The sequence below is a fragment of the Oncorhynchus clarkii genome, chromosome 15 (assembly GCF_045791955.1).
Source record: "Oncorhynchus clarkii lewisi isolate Uvic-CL-2024 chromosome 15, UVic_Ocla_1.0, whole genome shotgun sequence".
Classification (NCBI taxonomy): domain Eukaryota; kingdom Metazoa; phylum Chordata; class Actinopteri; order Salmoniformes; family Salmonidae; genus Oncorhynchus; species Oncorhynchus clarkii.
In genome coordinates this window covers 11,367,207-11,394,292 of record NC_092161.1, presented here as the reverse complement: position 1 = coordinate 11,394,292, position 27,086 = coordinate 11,367,207, and the positions used below count along the sequence as shown (strand labels likewise).

At 42.5% G+C, this 27,086-nt stretch overlaps 1 protein-coding gene across 1 annotated transcript in view; it reads right to left on the bottom strand.

Moving 5' to 3' along the window:
* The window catches only part of LOC139366904 (semaphorin-5A-like), a 289,344-nt gene that overhangs the window by 66,915 nt on the left and 195,343 nt on the right, over nt 1-27,086 (bottom strand). Inside the window, exon 15 of the mRNA XM_071104648.1 lies at nt 14,704-14,851. Coding sequence (XP_070960749.1) covers nt 14,704-14,851 — 148 coding nt within the window. The remainder of the gene's footprint in view (nt 1-14,703; nt 14,852-27,086) is intronic.

The following is a 27,086-nucleotide window of genomic DNA, read 5'->3' as shown; positions in this document are numbered from 1 at the left end:
TGAATTGACAGAGACAGAGACAGAGACAGAGACAGAGACAGAGACAGAGACAGAGACAGAGACAGACAGACAGAGAGAGAGAGAGAGAGAGAGAGAGAGAGAGAGAGAGAGAGAGAGAGAGAGAGAGAGAGAGAGAGAAAGAAAGTAACATATCAACTCCCTAATTTGTTACTTCCTTGTCTCTAATCTCCCCGTGGGCTGTGCTTCACCTGATGCCCGTAGAAATAGTCCCTCCTCAATCTGCTAGAAAACCTAACCCCAAACTTGAAACCCACCCACCACCACACAGGGTTCACGTCTTGAAATGAGGTTCAGAGAGCTGCATCTGTTCAATTCCCACCACACAGGAATTCCCACCTCTGGGAAGGAGGCCCGAATTGGTATTCCCAAGATAATGGGATAGTAGTAGTACATTTGTGACAGAGTTCAGGCAGCTGCAGCCGGAAGTGTCTGTGTGTGTGTGTGTGTGTGTGTGTGTGTGTGTGTGTGTGTGTGTGTGTGTGTGTGTGTGTGTGTGTGTGTGTGTGTGTGTGTGTGTGTGTGTCTGTGTGTGAGTGAGTGTGTGTGTGTGTGGTGCGAGTGTGTGTGTGTGTGTGTGTGTGTGTGTGTGTGTGTGTGTGTGTGTGTGTGTGTGTGTGTGAGTGAGTGTGTGTGTGGTGCGAGTGTGTGTGTGTGTGTGTGTGTGTGTGTGTGTGTGTGTGTGTGTGTGTGTGTGTGTGTGTGTGTGTGTGTGTGTGAGTGAGTGTGTGTGTGTGTGTGGGTGTGAACATACACCCACCAGGGTAGTGACAATGGTAAGATACTGCTGCTATGTATGAAGATTATCTATACATATATATCCATTTAGCAGAAATGTTAGTGATTTAGCTTTTATTGTTTGAAAAAAAATAACAGACTGGTATGTTTTTTTACTATCTAATCATGGCATGGGGTTGTTTATGCAGAAGGCGAGGTCAGTACAGGTGCATTAAAGCTGGGACTGAGAGACTGAAAAACAGTTTCTATCTCAAGGCCCTCAGACTGTTAAATAGCCATCACTAGCACATTAGAGGCTGCTTCCTACATACAGCTTTGAAATCACTGACGACTTTAATAAATGGATCACTAGTCACTTTAATAATGTTTAAATATCTTGCATTGCTCATCTCATATGTAAACACTGGGGGTGAAACGATTCACGACACTCACGGTTCGATACGGGTTCGATACATCGACAAACTAAAATGCCTGAGAAATATGTCATTTGTATTTCCATTTTCCATTTATTATAATAGGTAACAGGGGTTGCTTGAATTCCCAGGAGCATATGGAAACAAAGGGACAACAAAGAACAGCAGTGCCTGTCTTATTACAGGAAATAAAATAGTCATTTAAAACAGAACTTCAACCAGAGTGTGTAGACCAGCAGCATATATCAACATTAAGTCACATAGCAGCCCCTTAAACAAAATAGGACCACTTGACACTGGTTACTTGAAAAAAATAAAAACATTTTTATCCGATTTTCAAGTTTTGCTTTAAGAAGATTAGTCTATCCACATGATCTGCAGTGAGCGCTGATGGGCTTGCTGTGACAATGTCAGCCGCTGTAGAGAATACCCTCTCGCTAGGGACAGAGGTCCCAGGCACAGCCAGGTAGCTGTAGAGAATACCCTCTCACTGGGGACAGAGGTCCCAGGCACAGCCAGGTAGCTGTAGAGAATACCCTCTCACTGGGGACAGAGGTCCCAGGCTCAGCCAGGTAGCTGTAGAGAATACCCTCTCACTAGGGACAGAGGTTCCAAGCACAGCCAGGTAGCTGTAGAGAATACCCTCTCACTAGGGACAGAGGTCCCAGGCACAGCCAGGTAGCTGTAGAGAATACCCTCTCACTGGGGACAGAGGTCCCAGGCACAGCCAGGTAGCTGAGAGAATACCCTCTCACTAAGGACAGAGGTCCCAGACACAGCCAGGTAGCTGTAGAGAATATCCTCTCACTGGGGACGGAGGTCCCAGGCACAGCCAGGTAGCTGTAGAGAATACCCTCTCACTAGGGACAGAGGTCCCAGACACAGCCAGGTAGCGGTAGAGAATATCCTCTCACTAGGGACAGAGGTCCCAGACACAGCCAGGTAGCACCTTGCCAACACAACTCACCACTAGAACTGTTCCTCTGGAGACACAACTCACCACTATAACTGTTCCTCTGGAGATACAACTCACCACTATAACTGTTCCTCTGGAGATACAACTCACCACTATGACTGTTCCTCTGTCTGGAGATACAACTCACCACTATAACTGTTCCTCTGGAGATACAACTCACCACTATAACTGTTCCTCTGTCTGGAGATACAACTCACCACTATAACTGTTCCTCTGGAGATACAACTCACCACTAGAACTGTTCCTCTGTCTGGAGATACAACTCACCACTATAACTGTTCCTCTGTCTGGAGATCCAACTCACCACTATAACTGTTCCTCTGTCTGGAGATAAATCTCACCACTATAACTGTTCCTCTGTCTGGAGATACAACTCACCACTATAACTGTTCCTCTGGAGATACAACTCACCACTAGAACTGTTCTTCTGTCTGGAGATCCAACTCACCACTATAACTGTTCCTCTGTCTGGAGATACAGCTCACCACTAGAACTGTTCCTCTGGAGATACAACTCACCACTATAACTGTTCCTCTGTCTGGAGATACAACTCACCACTATAACTGTTCCTCTGGAGATACAACTCACCACTATGACTGTTCCTCTGGAGATACAACTCACCACTATAACTGTTCCTCTGTCAGATGAACAGATACAACTCACCACTATAACTGTTCCTCTGGAGATACAACTCACCACTATAACTGTTCCTCTGTCTGGAGATCCAACTCACCACTATAACTGTTCCTCTGTCTGGAGATCCAACTCACCACTAGAACTGTTCCTCTGTCTGGAGATCCAACTCACCACTATAACTGTTCCTCTGTCTGGAGATCCAACTCACCACTATAACTGTTCCTCTGTCTGGAGATACAACTCACCACTAGAACTGTTCCTCTGTCTGGAGATACAACTCACCACTAGAACTGTTCCTCTGTCTGGAGATACAACTCACCACTAGAACTGTTCCTCTGTCTGGAGAAACAACTCACCACTATAACTGTTCCTCTGTCTGGAGATACAACTCAACACTATAACTGTTCCTCTGGAGATACAACTCACCACTATAACTGTTCCTCTGTCTGGAGATAAATCTCACCACTATAACTGTTCCTCTGTCTGGAGATACAACTCACCACTAGAACTGTTCCTCTGTCTGGAGATACAACTCACCACTAGAACTGTTCCTCTGTCTGGAGAAACAACTCACCACTATAACTGTTCCTCTGTCTGGAGATACAACTCACCACTATAACTGTTCCTCTGGAGATACAACTCACCACTATAACTGTTCCTCTGGAGATACAACTCACCACTATAACTGTTCCTCTGTCTGGAGATACAACTCACCACTATAACTGTTCCTCTGGAGATACAACTCACCACTAGAACTGTTCCTCTGGAGATACAACTCACCACTATAACTGTTCCTCTGTCTGGAGATAAATCTCACCACTATAACTGTTCCTCTGTCTGGAGATACAACTCACCACTATAACTGTTCCTCTGGAGATACAACTCACCACTAGAACTGTTCCTCTGTCTGGAGATACAACTCACCACTATAACTGTTCCTCTGGAGATACAACTCACCACTATGGCTGTTCCTCTGTCTGGAGATACAACTCACCACTATAACTGTTCCTCTGGAGATACAACTCACCACTATAACTGTTCCTCTGTCTGGAGATACAACTCACCACTATAACTGTTCCTCTGGAGATACAACACACCACTATGACTGTTCCTCTGTCTGGAGATACAACTCACCACTATAACTTTTCCTCTGCTCTAGCCATTTGGTTTGCCTCCCTGTTGGGCTGTCTATCGCTGTCAACATATTCTCTGCTGTCAGTCCGTGCTTCTTCTTTATCTCTGTCTCTTTATGTCTTACACGTTATAAAAGCCAAGCTAAGGACTTAAGCTATATATCAAACTAGTACCTGTCATATATGTTTATTTTATTTTAAATGTAAAATATTGAATTATTAGTAACCCCTCCACCAGGACAAATATCTACTGTTGTTTTATAGCTTTTTTGCTTTTGAGCTTTTTTGCTGCATATATACATATATACATTTACAAATACAAATATACATTTCACATACATGGTACTTTTATGTAAAGCAGTCACCTAACAATAGTACATTACTAAATGTAAGCTCTTTAGTCCCGCCCCTCAGCCACTCTCAGCCCATCCCACCTATCACCATAGACCTCAGCTCTTTAATCCCTCCCCTCAGCCACTCTCAGCCCATCCCACCTATCACCATAGACCTCAGCTCTTTAATCCCGCCCCTCAGCCACTCTCAGCCCATCCCACCTATCACCATAGACCTCAGCTCTTTAATCCCGCCCCTCAGCCACTCTCAGCCCATCCCACCTATCACCATAGACCTCAGCTCTTTAATCCCAACCCTCAGCCACTCTCAGCCTATCCCACCTATCACCATAGACCTCAGCTCTTTAATCCCGCCCCTCAGCCACTCTCAGCCCATCCCACCTATCACCATAGACCTCAGCTCTTTAATCCCAACCCTCAGCCCTCAGCTCTTTAATCCCAACCCTCAGCCACTCTCAGCCCATCCCACCTATCACCATAGACCTCAGCTCTTTAATCCCGCCCCTCAGCCACTCTCAGCCCATCCCACCTATCACCATAGACCTCAGCTCTTTCATCCCGCCCCTCAGCCACTCTCAGCCGATCCCAACTATCACCATAGACCTCAGCTCTTTAATCCCAACCCCCAGCCACTCTCAGCCCATCCCACCTATCACCATAGACATCAGCTCTTTAATCCCAATACTCAGCCACTCTCAGCCCATCCCACCTATCACCATAGACCTCAGCTCTTTAATCCCTCCCCTCAGCCACTCTCAGCCCATCCCACCTATCACCATAGACCTCAGCTCTTTAATCCCGCCCCTCAGCCACTCTCAGCCCATCCCACCTATCACCATAGACCTCAGCTCTTTAATCCCGCCCCTCAGCCACTCTCAGCCCATCCAACCTATCACCATAGACCTCAGCTCTTTAATCCCTCCCCTCAGCCACTCTCAGCCCATCCCACCTATCACCATAGACCTCAGCTCTTTAATCCCTCCCCTCAGCCACTCTCAGCCCATCCCACCTATCACCATAGACCTCAGCTCTTTAATCCCGCCCCTCAGCCACTCTCAGCCCATCCCACCTATCACCATAGACCTCAGCTCTTTAATCCCAACCCTCAGCCACTCTCAGCCTATCCCACCTATCACCATAGACCTCAGCTCTTTAATCCCGCCCCTCAGCCACTCTCAGCCCATCCCACCTATCACCATAGACCTCAGCTCTTTAATCCCAACCCTCAGCCCTCAGCTCTTTAATCCCAACCCTCAGCCACTCTCAGCCCATCCCACCTATCACCATAGACCTCAGCTCTTTAATCCCGCCCCTCAGCCACTCTCAGCCCATCCCACCTATCACCATAGACCTCAGCTCTTTCATCCCGCCCCTCAGCCACTCTCAGCCCATCCCACCTATCACCATAGACCTCAGCTCTTTAATCCCAACCCCCAGCCACTCTCAGCCCATCCCACCTATCACCATAGACATCAGCTCTTTAATCCTAATACTCAGCCACTCTCAGCCCATCCCACCTATCACCATAGACCTCAGCTCTTTAATCCCAACCCTCAGTCACTCTCAGCCCATCCCACCTATCACCATAGACCTCAGCTCTTTAATCCCAACCCTCAGCCATTCTCAGCCCATCACACCTATCACCATAGACCACCCACGTTCTGTCATGTTTTACAACATGTTTTTATCTTTCTAATCGTATTATATCCACAGATTGTGAGCTAAAGATGAACACCTTTCCTGTGATTATTATTGTACTATTTAGTGACTGACTATGGCTTTCCAAATCGCCCAACACTGCTATTTGTAAGGTTAATATTAATTGCATGTTATGGTGACCAGAAACCAGCTACATAGGGGTAATACCAGAATAAATGATCTATTGATTCTGTCTCTACAGAGCTGAGATTGTTGTATGCCCCAGATATATATATATATATATATATATATTCTGATGGTGGCAAGAATTTTCTATAAGAATTTAAATTGAAACTGAAACTGAAACTTGTTGAATCAAGTGTAGTTTTTTTCACATCCCATTTATTTTGCAACCTTATTGGCGCAGCTGTCAACATTTTTGTCCTCAGATGAAAACTGGTAAATTTTTCTATTTATGCCAGTATCTTTCATATGTGTTATCATATTTATTTTTTTATTTTACCTTTATTTAACTAGGCAAGTCAGTTAAGAACAAATTCTTATTTTCAATGACGGACTAGGAACAGTGGGTTAACTGCCTGTTCAGGGGCAGAACGACAGATTCGTACCTTGTCAGCTCGGGGGTTTGAACTTGAACTTGCAACTTTGCGGTTACTCTAACCACTAGGCTAACCTGCCGCACCATATGTTAATTGTTCATTATTATTACAGGGCTCCAGACAAATAAATGTCCCCCTGTCGCGTTCTGACCTTTATTTCCTTTGTTTTGTCTTTATTTAGTATGGTCAGGGCGTGAGTTGGGGTGGGCAGTCTATGTGTGTTTTTCTATGTTGGGGTTTTGAGTTCAGCCTAGTATGGTTCTCAATCAGAGGCAGGTGTCGTTAGTTGTTTCTGATTGAGAATCATACTTAGGCAGCCTGGGTTTCACTTTTGAGTTGTGGGTGTTTGTTTCCATGTGAGTGTTTTGGCCACACGGTACTGTTTCGGTTTTCGTTTTTGTTCACATGGTTTATTGTTTTGTATTGCAGTGTTCAGTTCGTTTCTATTAAAAATCATCACGAACACTTACCACACTGCTCTTTGGTCCGATCCTTCTTCCACCTCTGAATGCCGTTACAACCCCACTGCCACCAGTATCTTCTACTGGAATCATCTCATAAAGTCATTCATAGTGTTAGAAATAGACTACTGAGGTATTCAAGAAATAAGTAGTTTCATCTAACACGTCCAAGCAGGAATAAATGATTCAAGATATTTTGATGTGCAGCCTAATCCAGGGATTGACATGAATTTTGGGTTGATATTTAGATTACAGCGTGACTATATGTGACTTGTTTCAGGAAACTGGCACATGGCACATGGCACATGGCAAATGGCACATGTGGAGAGGTATTTGAACGTAAACACTTATTTTTTTATATCAAAATAATTTTTGGGGTCAGAAATGCCTTCTGGAACATTTGAACTTTCATGTGCCTTAATTAATAACAAGCTTGTATGTCATCTGTAAATACGATGAAACATTTTAAATTACGTGCCAAGTTGGTTTAGCCAGGGAAAAAAGACCGGAAACTTCCCTCTAGCTATGATTAGCTGAGATAATGGTTGGGTTGGACATGCTGAGAGATGAGTTTCGATTGGTCTGCCATGTAGCATGCGTCTGTCTTAAACATGAGCTGCTCAGTACGTGTAGGTAATCTCTTCTAACGCTGCTTTTTTAAAAAGAAATCACGTAGTAGAACTGCAAAAGTGTTGCTAATGCTCTCCACTTTCTGGAGGATAATCGTGCCATGCTGATTCTCTCTGACTCTGAAAATGAATCAGACGATGAGAAAATTCTAGATTTAGGTAATAACATTTTCATTAAACCAGACATTGTAGTTTTCTGATGACAGCGATGGGGGAGAAATGGCGATCAACAGTGTTCTTGTCACGGAAGAATTTGACCAAGTTTTGAAATCAGTGGAATACCCAGTGGAAGCAGAGTATGATAGCTAAGAATATGGAGAAAATTCTGCCGTTTGATTTCAAATATGCGTAGGTAGTCGAAAAGAGAACACAGAAGGATGTTGTATAAAACACCTGTCTCTGGATGACATCTTCAAACTAAGGGCAAACATGGCATCCGTGACAGAGAGGGAGAAGCGTTCATCTATGTACATGGGTAAGAGTCTAGCTATCTACATTTTTAGTTCTATTACATTTCTAATTTTTTCAGAAACTCATTTTCATTGCAAGTTAAAGGGTACTTTTGCTAGCTAGCTAACGTTAGCTGGCTCGCTAGCTAGCTAACGTTACGTGTATGATCTGTGTAGTAATATTATTAATATCTCAGAAAGCCATTTACATTGCTAGTTATAGCCTAATGTTAGCTAGCTTGGTTAGCCTTAGCTTCATGCATGCATGGTGATAACATTATGAGTTGGGATGGTTCATTGTTTAGCTAGCTAGCTACATGTAAAAACAAAAATAGACTCCACCATGCAAGCAACCATTTTACAGTACCGTTTACACCTTCTGTATCCTGTGCATGTAACAAATACACTTTTATTTTATTTTATATAGTGTGTGTTTATCAGAGACGGTAATGGGAAGAACAGCATGACCTGCACCAAAGTCAAATTAGGATATAAAGTTAGGCCAACGAGACAGTGTCCAAGTTCAAAACTTCTCAGAATGCCCTGCTTTTCTTTCGTCATACTCACAACCTGAAGCAATTTTCTGTAATTAGCCCGCCATTAACTTGTAAATAATTATCTTGTTGTGAGTTTATTTTCCTGTAATAATGAATACAAATGAGCTAAAGTTAAGATGTTGTCAGCTATTATATGGTAACTATTTGAACTGGCTAGCCAGCTAACTTAACGTTAGCTAGCCAGCCAACAAGCTTAAAACAATTTTTATTTATTTTATTTAACTTTATTTAAGATAATTTTTTTGTACGATTTTTGCGCAATTTCTCTGTTATACTAATCTGTAACGAGCGTTTGGCTGATCAGTGGGCAACGGCCGGCACCCCTACCAAAATGGACCAGACCGTTTTTCTGAAAGGCAAAGAAAGCCTGCTGCTGTGATGATCGAGCCACTCTCAAGTCACTCTCCTCTCCCCGTTGTGCTCGAGTGTTCTGATCATATAACGTTTCAAAATACAATTAAGGGAAAAACCCAGCTTTGGGAGATTCTTCCCTTTGTCCCTGTCGAAGAGAGGAGGGTCTCAGCTTTCTGTTGGTATAATTTGTATTTTTCAACTCTCAACAGCAACTATTTTACAACCAGGATATTTTATGTGGCTTTGAGATATAGAGTGGGGCGCGTGAGAAATGCACACCGGTCTTTGTCAGGGCATAGGCCTATAGGTCTTAAGGGTCGTATCCTACAACTGCATGTTTTTTAGACCATTAAAGGACCTAGATGTAATTTCAGAAAATGTCCTTAATATAGCTACAGTAATAGTGTAATGATAGTGTTTCACAACATTCTTTCCCAGATTTGTTATTGGTCCCACACAAAATTGCATTTTAATAGTCCAGCGTTCTTATTGGTCAACAAAACACTGGTTGTCTCTTGTTGTCGAATTGACTGTGGCCAGCAAATCTCTTGTTGCCAATACAACAAATTTGACAACAAGAGATTTGTTGGCTGCAGTCAATTTGACAACAAGAGAAGCAGTGGGCATTATATTTAGAGTTAGCTAGTTAATGTGTTTTGTATTTACACTTCATCAGGTGTTGAACCACAAAGTAACTAGCCTATGATATTAGTTAGTGTACATAAAGATGTATGTAATTAATACATTTCAACTGTCAAATATGTGACCAACTGGCTTTATTTATAAGTAAAACCATTTGAAATAGTGTTTTTTTACATTGGATAAAAGTAGAGACAGAGCTAGAAAAAGGTATATAATACACTACAGTTGAGGAACAATGGGAAAGTCATTCTGTTGTGAAAGTTGATAAACTTGTAACCCCACTTTTTGGTACACCTATTGGAGGGCTCCTCTCTGTCTACACCCATTCAGAATTGTTCTTAAACCTTAGCCCCACCCATCTCTTTAAGGATTCACGTGAGGCCATGTGCCAAACAGAGTGAGTATGGTAGTGTACTAAACAGAGTGAGTACGGTAGTGTACTAAACAGAGTGAGTACGGTAGTGTACTAAACAGAGTGAGTACAGTAGTGTACTAAACAGAGTGAGTACGGTAGTGTACTAAACAGAGTGAGTACTGTAGTGTACTAAACAGAGTGAGTACGGTAGTGTACTAAACAGAGTGAGTATGGTAGTGTACTAAACAGAGTGAGTACGGTAGTGTACTAAACAGAGTGAGTACAGTAGTGTACTAAACAGAGTGAGTACAGTAGTGTACTAAACAGAGTGAGTACGGTAGTGTACTAAACAGAGTGAGTACGGTAGTGTACTAAACAGAGTGAGTACGGTAGTGTACTAAACAGAGTGAGTACAGTAGTGTACTAAACAGAGTGAGTACGGTAGTGTACTAAACAGAGTGAGTACGGTAGTGTACTAAACAACCAAACATTTCATGACTAAAGGCTGGTTTATCCTACGTCTATTGACATGTCTGGAGACAGTTGTCACGGTGACATCCTGAACATTCTATTGTCATCCGACATCAAACTTGTCATTGTTCTATTGTTCTGCCCCTGAACAAGGCAAGTCAGTTATGAACAAGTTCTTACTTACAATGACGGCCTAGATGGGAGTATCTAAAATGACAATTGATATATACAGTGCCTTGCGAAAGTATTCGGCCCCCTTGAACTTTGCGAACTTTTGACACATTTCAGGCTTCAAACATAAAGATATAAAACTGTATTTTTTTGTGAAGAATCAACAACAAGTGGGACACAATCATGAAGTGGAACGACATTTATTGGATATTTCAAACTTTTTTAACAAATCAAAAACTGAAAAATTGGGCGTGCAAAATTATTCAGCCCCTTTACTTTCAGTGTAGCAAACTCTCTCCAGAAGTTCAGTGAGGATCTCTGAATGATCCAATGTTGACCTAAATGACTAATGATGATAAATACAATCCACCTGTGTGTAATCAAGTCTCCGTATAAATGCACCTGCACTGTGATAGTCTCAGAGGTCCGTTAAAAGCGCAGAGAGCATCATGAAGAACAAGGAACACACCAGGCAGGTCCGAGATACTGTTGTGAAGAAGTTTAAAGCCGGATTTGGATACAAAAAGATTTCCCAAGCTTTAAACATCCCAAGGAGCACTGTGCAAGCGATAATATTGAAATGGAAGGAGTATCAGACCACTGCAAATCTACCAAGACCTGGCCGTCCCTCTAAACTTTCAGCTCATACAAGGAGAAGACTGATCAGAGATGCAGCCAAGAGGCCCATGATCACTCTGGATGAACTGCAGAGATCTACAGCTGAGGTGGGAGACTCTGTCCATAGGACAACAATCAGTCGTATATTGCACAAATCTGGCCTTTATGGAAGAGTGGCAAGAAGAAAGCCATTTCTTAAAGATATCCATAAAAAGTGTCGTTTAAAGTTTGCCACAAGCCACCTGGGAGACACACCAAACATGCTCTGGTCAGATGAAACCAAAATTGAACTTTTTGGCAACAATGCAAAACGTTATGTTTGGCGTAAAAGCAACACAGCTGAACACACCATCCCCACTGTCAAACATGGTGGTGGCAGCATCATGGTTCGGGCCTGCTTTTCTTCAGCAGGGACAGGGAAGATGGTTAAAATTGATGGGAAGATGGATGGAGCCAAATACAGGACCATTCTGGAAGAAAACCTGATGGAGTCTGCAAAAGACATGCGACTGGGACGGAGATTTGTCTTCCAACAAGACAATGATCCAAAACATAAAGCAAAATCTACAATTGAATGGTTCAAAAATAAGCATATCCAGGTGTTAGAATGGCCAAGTCAAAGTCCAGACCTGAATCCAATCGAGAATCTGTGGAAAGAACTGAAAACTGCTGTTCACAAATGCTCTCCATCCAACCTCACTGAGCTCGAGCTGTTTTGCAGGGAGGAATGGGAAAAAATTTCAGTCTCTCGATGTGCAAAACTGATAGAGACAAACCCCAAGCGACTTACAGCTGTAATCACAGCAAAAGGTGGCACTACAAAGTATTAACTTAAGGGGGCTGAATAATTTTGCACGCCCAATTTTTCAGTTTTTGATTTGTTAAAAAAGTTTGAAATATCCAATAAATGTTGTTCCACTTCATGATTGTGTCCCACTTGTTGTTGATTCTTCACAAAAAATACAGTTTTATATCTTTATGTTTGAAGCCTGAAATGTGGCAAAAGGTCGCAAAGTTCAAGGGGGCCGAATACTTTCGCAAGGCACTGTACCATTGGATGAGGTAATGTCTTGGTTGTTGTACTAAGAACGAGATAAGAGCTTCGTTTTAGAAGTTTTAGAAGAGCAAACTGAATGATAATTTATAGCCAATGCTGTCTGGCTATGTGTGTCTCTGCTATAAAGGATCTCAGTTGCCATTATGTAAGCACTCTCAGAGAATTCATTTATAGACACTGAATTGATCTGAGAGTCACAGGACTATGGTGAAGCTCATATAATTAAAGATGGACTTTATGATAACTCTGACTTGTGGGTGGTTTGCTCTCTCACGATTTGGTAATACAGGAAATCTCCACGACAATGTTCAATATCGGAGATAAATAATGAGATGCACGCCCTCATCCACGCGCGCCACAAGACTACAGTCCAAATGAGAGCCACCTTGAAAAACTACAACTACTAATTCATTTTTCAAAAAACAGGTCTGAACCCCTTTCTAAAGACTAGCGGAAGCCAAAGGAACTGCAATCTGGGAGGATTACCACACTCTTATGACAATCGACAAAGCTTCCCACACTAATGACAATAGACATAGCTTCCCACACTAATGACTATAGACATAGCTTCCCACACTAATGACAATAGACATAGCTTCCCACACTAATGACAATAGACATAGCTTCCCACTCTAATGACTATAGACATAGCTTCCCACACTAATGACTATAGACATAGCTTCCCACACTAATGACAATAGACATAGCTTCCCACACTAATGACTATAGACATAGCTTCCCACACTAATGACAATAGACATAGCTTCCCACACTAATGACTATAGACATAGCTTCCCACACTCTAATGACTATAGACATAGCTTCCAACACTAATGACAATAGACATAGCTTCCCACACCAATGACTATAGACATAGCTTCCCACACTAATGACTATAGACATAGCTTCCCACACTAATGACTATAGACATAGCTTCCCACACTAATGACTATAGACATAGCTTCCCACACTCTAATGACTATAGACATAGCTTCCCACACTAATGACAATAGACATAGCTTCCCACACTAATGACTATAGACATAGCTTCCCACACCAATGACTATAGACATAGCTTCCCACACTAATGACTATAGACATAGCTTCCCACACTAATGACTATAGACATAGCTTCCCACACTAATGACTATAGACATAGCTTCCCACACTAATGACTATAGACATAGCTTCCCACACTCTAATGACTATAGGCATAGCTTCCCACACTCTAATGACTATAGACATAGCTTCCCACACTAATGACAATAGACATAGCTTCCCACACTAATGACTATAGACATAGCTTCCCACACTCTAATGACTATAGACATAGCTTCCCACACTCTAATGACTATAGACATAGCTTCCCACACTCTAATGACTATAGACATAGCTTCCCACACTAATGACTATAGACATAGCTTCCCACACTAATGACTATAGACATAGCTTCCCACACTAATGACTATAGACATAGCTTCCCACACTAATGACTATAGACATAGCTTCCCACACTAATGACTATAGACATAGCTTCCCACACTAATGACTAAAGACATAGCTTCCCACACTCTAATGACTATAGACATAGCTTCCCACACTAATGACAATAGACATAGCTTCCCACACTAATGACAATAGACATAGCTTCCCACACTAATGACTATAGACATAGCTTCCCACACTAATGACTATAGACATAGCTTCCCACACTAATGACAATAGACATAGCTTCCCACACTAATGACAATAGACATAGCTTCCCACTCTAATGACTATAGACATAGCTTCCCACACTAATGACTATAGACATAGCTTCCCACACTAATGACTATAGACATAGCTTCCCACACTAATGACTATAGACATAGCTTCCCACACTAATGACTATAGACATAGCTTCCCACACTCTAATGACAATGGCAGAATATGGGGGATTTTTAAACAGAGGTTTTCACTGATCCTTTCAAAGTTGGTCGTATTATATATCAACTAAAAGGTAATTTCATGACCATCAGAACCACTTGTCAAACTAAGTTTAAGATGTATTAAGGTTTCCTATTTAAAGCAATTTATGTACCCTAGAAGTCAATGGGTCCAAATTATTTTGACTTGAACAATCAGAGAAAGCTACCATTGCTGCACACTGCTAACACACATTTTCCAACTCTAGGGACATAGACCTTACATTTTTTTTAAAACTATGATGAGCCAGACGGCACAAATTTGGGGGTCTGGCTCATTGACTAAAGTGTTATGTGGTATATTGTATCGTCTGATTAGAAATACTAAGGGATTTAAGGGAATGACCCTTAAAGTTCAATGTTATAACTGAGATTTAGAAGTTCAAGGCCAGTCTGTGATAGAAGTGCAGCCTAGATCTGTGTGTGTGTGTGTGTGTGTGTGTAACATACCTGAGCACACCCGGGGCACTCGTTACCGTTCTCGCAGGTCCTGCGGCGTGATTGGATGCCGCCTCCGCAGGGCACTGTGCAGCGTTCCCATGCTGACCATGCCGACCAATAGACATGAGGTGGGCAGGGCAGGTGCTCGTTGCAATACCTGAGAAGGACAAAGACCACAGGGGATGGGGATATGTGTGTGTGTGTGTGTGTGTGTGTGTGTGTGTGTGTGTGTGTGTGTGTGTGTGTGCGTGCGTGCGTGCGTGCGTGCGTGCGTGCGTGTGTGTGCCTGCGCGCGCGTGTGTGTGCGGGTGTGTGTGTGTGTGTGTGTGCGTGTGTGTGTGTGTGTGAAGACGAGTATCACACAGAGGCGATAGGAGTGATGGGGGAACTTTACACAGTAGTATCCCCAAGACAGCCTATCTTTAGAGTGGTTGGCTGTAAATGATGGTCTTTTTGACATGATACACACAAATCATGTCCAATCAATTGAATTTACCACAGGTGGACTCCAATCAAGTTGTAGAAACATCTCAAGGATGATCAATGGAAACAGGATGCACCTGAGCTCATAGCAAAGGTTTTGAATACTTATGTAAATAAGGTATATATGTTTAACATTTTTAATACATTCGCAAAGAATTCTAAAAACCTGCTTTCGTTTTGTCATTATGGGGTATTGTGTGTACTGTAGATTGATGAGGAAAACAATTAATACAATCAATTTTAGAATAAGGCTGTAACTCAACAAAATGTGGAAAAAGTCAATCTTTTTCCCGAATGGATTGTATACCGATCGATACCACAAGAAAAAAGAAGACTGACTAATTATAGAGAACTACTGTACAGTCCCAAGATAGACAGGCAAACTGTCAGAACAGACAGACCGATGTTGACTCGTAAACTCCCGTTTGAACAACCACATTTTAACTGAGAGAAATATTCCACTTTTATGTCGCCATCAACAGAGAAATATTACACTTTTATGTCGCTATCAACAGAGAAATATTCCACTTTTGTGTCACCATCAACAGAGAAATATTCCACTTTTATGTTGCCATCAACAGAGAAATATTCCACTTTTATGTCGCCATCAACAGAGAAATATTCCACTTTTATGTCGCCATCAACAGAGAAATATTCCACTTTTATGTCGACATCAACAGAGAAATATTCCACTTTTATGTCGCTATCAACAGAGAAATATTCCACTTTTATGTCGACATCAGAGAAATATTCCACTTTTATGTCGACATCAACAGAGAAATATTCCACTTTTATGTCGCCATCAACAGAGAAATATTCCACTTTTATGTCGCCATCAACAGAGAAATATTCCACTTTTATGTCGCCATCAACAGAGAAATATTCCACTTTTATGTCGCTATCAACAGAGAAATATTCCACTTTTATGTCGCTATCAACAGAGAAATATTCCACTTTTATGTCGCTATCAACAGAGAAATATTCCACTTTTATGTCGCTATCAACAGAGAAATATTCCACTTTTATGTCGCCATCAACAGAGAAATATTCCACTTTTATGTCGCTATCAACAGAGAAATATTCCACTTTTATGTCGCTATCAACAGAGAAATATTCCACTTTTATGTCGCTATTAACAGAGAAATATTCCACTTTTATGTCGCCATCAACAGAGAAATGACACCCTATGAAGGTAGATTTACAATTGAAATCCCAAAGGCTGTGAATGCACCATATGTGTGCTCACAAAGTGTGAACATCCTCGGAGATTGATAAATGAAATCCCAAAGGCTGTGAATGCACCATATGTGTGCTCACACAGTGTGAACAGATTGATAAATGTGCATTTATGAAAGCTATATTTTAATTAGTCTTAATGCATATTCCATATATTTTTTATCTACCAGCTCTCACAGTCTCATGTCAGAATTAAACATCCATGTTTCTCAAACATCACATTTAGAAGTTGCTCCAAATGTCACATTTCTATGTGTTTAGGTATTTTGGTTAACTTTCTATTGCTGGATTCAAACTTACAACTTGTCACCCTTTGGAATCAGAGGCTGTCCAAAACATCCTAAAACCAACACCTTCTTGAAGGTAACAGCGTTCACTGTTGCCCCTAGTGGCCTGTTTCCAAGTCATTTTTTTAATTTTCCCTTTATTTAACTAGGCAAGTCAGTTAAGAACAAATGAAGAACAAATAAGAACAGTGAAGAGAACTGCCTGTTCAGGGGCAGAACAACAGATTTGTTGTACCTTGTCAGCTCAGGGATTTGAACTTGTAACCTTTCGGTTACAAGTCCAACACTCTAACCACTAGGCTACCCTGCCACCCCTAACGTCCTCAGGCATGGATGGACATCGATTACTGACTTGTATTATGGGTGACCTGGCTGACTTGTATTATGGGTGACCTGGCTGACTTGTATTATGGGTGACCTGGCTGACTTGTATTATGGGTGACCTGGCTGACTTGTACTATGGGTGACCTGTCCTTGTCCCATTACGCTCCAGGGGATTCCTTGTGGCGGGCCATGCACATGCACGCTGACCTCGGCCGTCAGTTGTACAGTGTATCCTCAGACACATTGCTTCCGGGTCAAGGGAGCAGTGCGGTAAGAAGAAATGCGGCTTGGCAGGGTCATTTTCGGAGGACACATAGCTCTCGACCTTCGACCTCTCCTGAGTCCGTACAGGACTTGCAGCGATGGGACAAAAGTATAATTACCAATTGGACATCACAAGTATAAGGGGTAAAAAGTATACTTGTTTTATAAACACGTCTGTTGGTGAGAAACGTAAGCAATTTAGATAGATATTACAGCGCAATGAAAAGTTGAAATAGAAAAACATTTGTGTTTTACTCTGTTTTCCTACTAAACCATTTACATTAAAGAGCCTGAGATTTGGCTGAGGAAGGGGAGACGGAGAGAGAGAGAGGGAGAGAGGGAGAGAGGGAGAGAGAGAGAGAGGTGTAGAGAGAGAGCGAGAAAGAGAGAGAGGGAGGTACAGAGAGAGAGAGAGAGAGAGAGAGAGAGAGAGAGAGAGGAAGGTACAGAGAGAGAGAGCGAGAGAAGGAGGTACAGAGATAGAGAGAAAGAAAGAGAAAGAGAGAGAGAGAGGTGAGGTACAGAGAGAGAGAGAGAGAGAGAGGTAAGAGAGAGAGAGAAAGAGAGAGAGAGAGAGTAAGAGAGAGAGAGAGAGAGGGAGAGAGAGAGAGTGAGAGAGAGAGAGTAAGAGAGAGAGAGAGAGAGGGAGAGGGGCTGAATGATAGAGGGAGAGAAGCACTGATTGCAAAAGAAAGTGAGAGACAGAACGCAAGGGAGGAAAGGAAGCAAGGGAGGGAGAGAATGGCTGTAAATATGACATAGTGCCCATGATAGCGATAGCAGAAAGGTCCCCGCAGAGATCAGACACGGAGGAGACAGGGCCCCCTGCAGAGATCAAAATGGAGGAGACAGGGTCCCCTGCAGAGATCAGAAGGGAGGAGACAGGGCCCCCTGCAGAGATCAGAATGGAGAAGACAGGGACCCTTGAAGAGATCAGAATGGAGGAGACAGGGCGCCCTGCAGAGATCAGAATGGAGGAGACAGGGCGCCCTGCAGAGATCAGAATGGAGGAGACAGGGCGCCCGGCAGAGATCAGAATGGAGGAGACAGGGCGCCCTGCATAGATCAGCAGGGAGGAGACAGGGCGCCCGGCAGAGATCAGAAGGGAGGAGACAGACCCATTGATCTGCAGAGTCCCCTGCTCAGAATAAAGGGAGACAGCCTTAACCAGATCCATAGTAAATAGATTAATAAACTCATCGTCAATCCAGCCATGCAAATCATTCTGCTCTCAGATTAGATTAGCCTTCGTTTAATGCAACATCCTCCCTGGGCAGGAAGTCAAGAAGAAAATGATGCTATTTACTGCCCTATATGAGCTGAGTAATCAGGGGAATACACTTGAACATTAGCCAGACAGACTTTGGCCCCATTGCATTGACTGGGATAGCAGTTAATGTCAAGAAACCATGGCCAAACTTCTGGAGAGAGACTGGAATGTGTGTGTGTGGCTACTGCATGTGCCTGAGGCCTTTCAATACTGTATCTCTAACCACAGCCATCTGGCCTCAGAGAGAGGGAGAGAGAGAGAGAGTGAGAGAGAGAGAGAGAGGTATATATATATATTTCATATATATCATATATATATATATATATACAGTGCCTTGCGAAAGTATTCGGCCCCCTTGAACTTTGAGACCTTTTGCCACATTTCAGGCTTCAAACATAAAGATATAAAACTGTATTTTTTTGTGAAGAATCAACAACAAGTGGGACACAATCATGAAGTGGAATGACATTTATTGGATATTTCAAACTTTTTTAACAAATCAAAAACTGAAAAATTGGGCGTGCAAAATTATTCAGCCCCTTTACTTTCAGTGCAGCAAACTCTCTCCAGAAGTTCAGTGAGGATCTCTGAATGATCCAATGTTGACCTAAATGACTAATGATGATAAATACAATCCACCTGTGTGTAATCAAGTCTCCGTATAAATGTACCTGCACTGTGATAGTCTCAGAGGTCCGTTAAAAGCGCAGAGAGCATCATGAAGAACAAGGAACACACCAGGCAGGTCCGAGATACTGTTGTGAAGAAGTTTAAAGCCGGATTTGGATACAAAAAGAGTTCCCAAGCTTTAAACATCCCAAGGAGCACTGTGCAAGCAATAATATTGAAATGGAAGGAGTATCAGACCACTGCAAATCTACCAAGACCTGGCCGTCCCTCTAAACTTTCAGCTCATACAAGGAGAAGATTGATCAGAGATGCAGCCAAGAGGCCCATGATCACTCTGGATGAACTGCAGAGATCTACAGCTGAGGTGGGAGACTCTGTCCATAGGACAACAATCAGTCGTATATTGCACAAATCTGGCCTTTATGGAAGAGTGGCAAGAAGAAAGCCATTTCTTAAAGATATCCATAAAAAGTGTTGTTTAAAGTTTGCCACAAGCCACCTGGGAGACACACCAAACATGTGGAAGAAGGTGCTCTGGTCAGATGAAACCAAAATTGAACTTTTTGGCAACAATGCAAAACGTTATGTTTGGCGTAAAAGCAACACAGCTGAACACACCATCCCCACTGTCAAACATGGTGGTGGCAGCATCATGGTTTGGGCCTGCTTTTCTTCAGCAGGGACAGGGAAGATGGTTAAAATTGATGGGAAGATGGATGGAGCCAAATACAGGACCATTCTGGAAGAAAACCTGATGGAGTCTGCAAAAGACCTGAGACTGGGACGGAGATTTGTCTTCCAACAAGACAATGATCCAAAACATAAAGCAAAATCTACAATGGAATGGTTCAAAAATAAACATATCCAGGTGTTAGAATGGCCAAGTCAAAGTCCAGACCTGAATCCAATCGAGAATCTGTGGAAAGAACTGAAAACTGCTGTTCACAAATGCTCTCCATCCAACCTCACTGAGTTCGAGCTGTTTTGCAAGGAGGAATGGGAAAAAACGTCAGTCTCTCGATGTCCAAAACTGATAGAGACATACCCCAAGCGACTTACAGCTGTAATCGCAGCAAAAGGTGGCGCTACAAAGTATTAACTTAAGTGGGCTGAATAATTTTGCACGCCCAATTTTTCAGTTTTTGATTTGTTAAAAAAGTTTGAAATATCCAATAAATGTCGTTCCACTTCATGATTGTGTCCCACTTGTTGTTGATTCTTCACAAAAAATACAGTTTTATATCTTTATGTTTGAAGCCTGAAATGTGGCAAAAGGTCGCAAAGTTCAAGGGGGCCGAATACTTTCGCAAGGCACTGTATATAGAGAGAGAGAGAGAGAGGGAGACAGAGAGAGAGGGAGGTATATAAATATATATATATAGAGAGAGAGAGAGAGAGAGAGAACTATTTGCACATAATATGACATTTGAAATATCTTTATTCTTTTGGAACATTTGTGAGTGTAATATTTACTATTCATTTGTATTGTTTATTTCACTTTTGTTTATTATCTACTTCACTTGCTTTGGCAATGTTAACATATGTTTCCCATGCCAATAAAGCCATTCAATTGAAAATGAATGGAGAGAGTTGGATGGATGGAGAGAGAGAGAGAGAGAGAGAGAGAGAGAGAGATAACATAACATTTGAAATGTCTCTATTCCTTTCAAGTGTAATGAGTGTAATGTTTACTGTTAATTTGTTCATGTTTATTTCACTTTTGTTATTTATCTAATTCACTTGCTTTGGCAATGTTAACATATATTTCCCATGCCAATAAAGACCTTAAATTGAATTGAGAGAGAGAGAGAGAGTGACCAGCGCGCGAGTAGGACCATGAAACCCATTTATTCTCTGACAGACAGTTCTCTTCTCTAAACAGATAGACCCTTCTCTTCTCTAAACAGACAGACCCTTCTCCTCTCTAAACAGACAGACCCTTCTCCTCTCTAAACAGACAGACCCTTCTCCTCTCTATACAGACAGACCCTTCTCCTCTCTAAACAGACAGACCCTTCTCCTCTCTTCTCTGACAGACCCTTCTCCTCTCTAAACAGACAGACCCTTCTCTTCTCTAAACAGACAGACCCTTCTCCTCTCTAAACAGACAGATCCTTCTCCTCTCTAACCAGACAGACCCTTCTCCTCTCTAAACAGACAGACCCTTCTCCTCTCTAACCAGACAGACCCTTCTCCTCTCTAACCAGACAGACCCTTCTCCTCTCTAAACAGACAGACCCTTCTCTTCCCTGATAGACAGACTGTTCTCCTCTCTAAACAGACAGACCCTTCTCCTCTCTAAACAGACAGACCCTTCTCCTCTCTAAACAGACAGACCCTTCTCCTCTCTAACCAGACAGACCCTTCTCCTCTCTGACAGACAGACCCTTCTCCTCTCTGACAGACAGACCCTTCTCCTCTCTAAACAGACCCTTCTCCTCTCTAACCAGACAGACCCTTCCCCTCTCTGACAGACAGACCCTTCTCCTCTCTGACAGACAGACCCTTCTCCTCTCCTCTCAAAACAGACAGACCGTTCTCCTCTCTAAACAGACAGACCCTTCTCCTCTCTAAACAGACAGACCCTTCTCCTCTCTAACCAGACAGACCCTTCTCCTCTCTGACAGACAGACCCTTCTCCTCTCTGACAGACAGACCCTTCTCCTCTCTAAACAGACAGACCCTTCTCCTCTCTAACCAGACAGACCCTTCCCCTCTCTGACAGACAGACCCTTCTCCTCTCCTCTCAAAACAGACAGACCGTTCTCCTCTCTAAACAGACAGACCCTTCTCCTCTCTAAACAGACAGACCCTTCTCCTCTCCTCTCAAAACAGACAGACCGTTATCCTCTCTAAACAGACAGACCCTTCTCCTCTCTAAACAGACAGACCCTTCTCTTCTCTAAACAGACAGACCCTTCTCTTCTCTAAACAGACAGACCCTTCTCCTCTCTAAACAGACAGACCCTTCTCCTCTCTAAACAGACAGACCCTTCTCCTCTCTAAACAGACAGACCCTTCTCCTCTCTAACCAGACAGACCCTTCTCTTCTCTGACAGACAGACCCTTCTCTTCTCTAAACAGACAGACTGTTCTCTTCTCTGACAGACAGACCGCTCTCCTCTCAAAACAGACAGACCGTTCTCCTCTCTAAACAGACAGACCCTTCTCCTCTCTAAACAGACAGACCCTTCTCTTCTCTAAACAGACAGACCCTTCTCTTCTCTAAACAGACAGACCCTTCTCCTCGCTAAACAGACAGACCCTTCTCCTCTCTAAACAGACAGACCCTTCTCATCTCTAAACAGACAGACCCTTCTCCTCTCTATACAGACAGACCCTTCTCCCCTCTAAACAGACAGACCCTTCTCTTCACTAAACAGACAGACCATTCTCTTCTCTGACAGACCCTTCTCTTCTTTAGGAGAGAGTGATAGTGACACAGCATATTTCATCCATTAAAACATGTCTCCTCCACAGAGTGTAAAATCACCAAGCCCTACTGTAGGATCCTAATGGATTCTCTCAATAACACATCTCTACCATTCATCGCTGGGCCGGCACAAGGTGTTTTATTAGCTGAGCAGATAGTTTGAAAGAAGCAGAGAGGGAGAGGGGGACAAGGAAAGTAAGAGGGAGGGAGATAAGGAGAGAGAGATGGGGGGGGGGGGGGCAGGGGAAAACGACGGCCCCTTCTCATTAAAGCCACAATTGTGGGTGTGTAAATGGGTAAATGGCACCCTTCGCGAAAAATAGATACTTTTTTCGAAGACAATCATGATTCAAAAAGTACATTGCCTTCGGAAAGTATTCAGACCCTTTGACTTCATCCACATTTTGTTACGTTACAGTATTACTCTAACGTTGATTAAATAAAAACTATTCCTCAGCAATGTAAACACAATACCCCATAACGACAAAGCAAAAACAGGTTATAATACATTTTTGCTAATGTATTTCAAAAATATCACATTTACATAAGTATTCAGACCCTTTACTCAGTACTTTGTTGAAGCACCTTTGGCAGCGATTACAGCCTTGAGTCTTCTTGGGTATGACGCTACAAGCTTGGCACACCTGTATTTGGGGAGTTTCTCCCATTCTTCTCTGCAGATCCACTCAAGCTCTGTCAGGTTGTCAGGCTACACTGCAATTTTCAGGCCTCTCCAGAGATCTTCGATCAGGTTTAAGTCCGGGCTCTGGCTGGGACACCCAAGGACATTCAGAGACTTGTCCCGAAACCACTCATATGTTGTCCTGCGCTGCGTTGTCTGTGTGTTTGGGGCTGTTGTCCTGATGGAATGTGAACCTTTGCCCCAGTCTGAGGTCCTGAGTGCTCTAGACCAGGTTTTCATCAAGGATCTCTCTGTACTTTGCTCTGTTCATTTTTACCTCAATCCTGACTAGTCTCCCAGTACCTGCCGATGAAAATCATCCCCACAGCATGATGCTGCCACCACCATGCTTCACCTTAAGGATGGTGTTAGTTTTCTTGCAGACGTGACGGCTTGGCATTCAGGCCAAAGAGTTCCATATTGGTTTTAAAAGACCAGAGAATCTTGTTTCTCCTGGTCTGAGAGTCCTTTAGGTGCCTTTTGGCAAACTCAAAGCAGGCTGTCATATGCTTTTCATGAGGAGTGGCTTGAGTCTGGCCACTCTGCCATAATGGCCTGATGGTGGAGTTCGGAGAGATGGTTGTCCTTCTGGAAGGTCCTCCCATCTCCACAGAGGAGCTCTGGAGCTCTGTCAGAGTGACCATAGGGTTCTTGGTCACTTCCCCCGATTGTTCAGTTTGGCTGGGTGGCCAGTCCTCAGGAAGAGTCTTGGTGGTTCCAAACTTCTTCCATTGAAGAATGATGGAGGTCACTGTGTTCTTGACGACCTTCAATGATGCAGACATTTTTCGTCCCCTTCCCCAGATCTGTGCCTCGACACGATCCTGTCTCGGAGCTATACAGACAATCCCTTCGACCTCATGGCTTGGTTTTTGCTCTGACATGCACTGTCAACTGTGGGACCTCATATAGACAGGTGTGTGCCTTTACCAATCATGTCCAATCAACTGAATTTATCACAAGTGACTCCAATCAAGTTGTAGAAACATCTCAAAGATGATCAATGGAAACAGGATGCACCTGAGCACAATTTCGAGTCTCATAGCAAAGGGTCTGAATACTTACGTAAATAAGGTATTTCTGTTTTTTATTTCTAATAAATTTGAAAACATGTAGCTTGATGAAAAAAATTGTATTGAAGGAATTTTAGAATAAGGCTGTAATGTAACACAATGTAGAAAAAGTTGATTGTTTCAGAGTACTTTCCTAACGCATTTGTGTGTCTCCATGAGATTCACCAGCTTCAATGCACTATTGAGTCTTCAAGTAGGAATATATGGTGTCACATAATTGATGGCTTTGTTCATTAATATATACAGTCATTGGGGGGACAGGGAAAGTCGCAGTCTGGAGGGCCCTTGAACAATTGATAAATCTACACAATATTTTTTTTTTTCAAAAGTTCCATAATAAATATTATGTCTACATACAGTGTTGTAACAATGTGCAAATAGTTAAAGTACAAAAGGGAAAATAAATAAACATAAATACGGGTTGTATTTACAATGGTGTTTGTTCTTCACTGGTTGCCCTTTTCTTGTGGCAACAGGTCACACATCTTGCTGCTGTGATAGCACACTGTGGTATTTCACCTAGTAGATATGGGAGTTTACCAAAATTGGGTTTGTTTTCAAATTATTTGTGGCTCTGTGTAATCTGAGGGAAATATGTGTCTCTAATTTGGTCATATATTTGGGCAGGAGGTTAGGAAGCGCAGTTCAGTTTCCACCTCATTTTGTGGGCAGTGAGCACATCGCCTGTCTTCTCTTGAGAACCAGGTCTGCCTACGGCGGCCTTTCTCAATAGCAAGGCTATGCTCACTGAGTCTGTACATAGTCAAAGGGTTCCTTCATTTTGGGTCTGTCACAGTGGTCAGGTATTCTGCGACTGTGTACTCTTTGTTTAGGGCCAAAGAGCATTCTAATTTGTTCAGTTTTTAGGTTAATTCTTTCCAATGTGTAAAGAAATTATTTTGTTGTTTTCTCATGATTTGGTCTAGTTGTTTTGCTGTCCTGGGGGTCTGTTTATGTTTGTGAACAGAGCCCCAGGACCAGCTTTATTAGGGGACTCTACTCCAGGTTCATCTCTCTGTAGGTGATGGCTTTGTTATTTCCAGTTTGGGAATCGCTTCCTTTTAGGTGGTTGTAGAATTTTTAACGGCTCTTTTCTGGAACTCGATAATTAGCGGGTATCGGCCGAGTTCTGCTCTAAATCATTTGGTGTTTTACGTTGTACACGGAGGATATTTTTGCAGAATTCAGCGTGCAGAGTCTCATTTTTGGAGATTGTCCCATTTTGTGAATTCTTGGTTGGTGAGCGGACCCCAGACCTCAAACCCATAAAGATCAATGGGTTCTATAACCGAATCAAGTATTTTTAGATCCAAATTGGTATGTCAAATGTTCTGTTCCTTTTGATGGCATAGAAGGCCCTTCTTACCTTGTCTCTCAGATCGTTCACAGCTTTGTGGAAGTTACCTGTGGCGCTGATGTTTAGGTCGAGGTATGTATCGTTTTCTGTGTGCTCTATGACAACGTTGTCTAGATGGAGTTTGTATTCGTGGTCCTGGCAACTGGACCTTTTTTGGAACACCAATATTTTTGTCTTACTGAGATTTACTGTCAGGGTCCAGGTCTGCCAGAATCTGTGCAGAAGATCTAGGTGCTGCTGTAGGCCCTCCTTGGTTGGGGACAGAAGCACCAGATCATCAGCAAACAGTACATATTTGACTTCAGATTGTATTAGCGTGAGGCCAAGTGCTGCAGAATGTTCTCGTGCCCTCCCCAATTTGATGATGCATATTATGTTGAATAGGGTGGGGCTTAAGCTGCATCCCTATCTCACCGCACCCCCCCCAAATGAAATGTTTGTGTTTATTGTAACCACACACTTGTTATTTGTGTACATGGATTTTATAATGTTGTATTTTTCCCCCCAACACCACTTTCAATCTATTTTTATAGCAGATCCTCATTCCAAATTGAGTTAAGAGCTTTTTTGAAATCAACAAAGCATGAGAAGATTTTGCCTTTGTTTTGGTTTGTCAATTTTACATTTGCTCAGTAAATTGGTGCTCAGTACATTTACTGTGGAAATGTACAAGTCTGCTGGAAATGATAATGCAGAGGATTTTCCCAAGGTTGCTGTTGACGCATATCCCACGGTAGTTATTGGGGTCAAATTTGTCTCCACTTTTGTGGATTGGGGTGATCAGTCCTTGGTTCCAAATATTGGGGAAGATGCCAGAGCTAAGACAATTGTTAAAGAGTGTAAGTATAGCCAATTAGAATTTGTGGTCTGGATATTTTATCATTTCATTGGAGGGTTTGTATTTTGTCCTGTAGTTCATTCAATGTGATTGGAGAATCCACTGGGTTCTGCTTGTCTTTAATAGCTGATTCTAAGATTTGTATTTGATAATGTATATGTTTTTGCTGTTTGTTCTTTGTTATAGGGACAAAAAGATTGGAGAAGTGGTTTATCCATACATCTCCAGTTTGGATAGATAACTCTTCGTGTTGTTGTTTGTTTAGTGTTTTCCCAGAAGTGGTTAGAGTCTATGGATTATTCAATTACATTGAGCTGATTTCTGACTGTTCCTTCTTTTTCTGTTGTGTATTTCTGTATTGTTTTAGTGATTCACCATAGTGAAGGCGTAGACTCAGGTTTTCCGGGTCTCTGTTTTTGGTTGGTGTCACGCTCGTTGGAATAAATGTCGGACCAAGCTGCAGCGCGATATAGTTTTAATAATAATGTGAAACTTAGCAAGGACAAAAACAAATA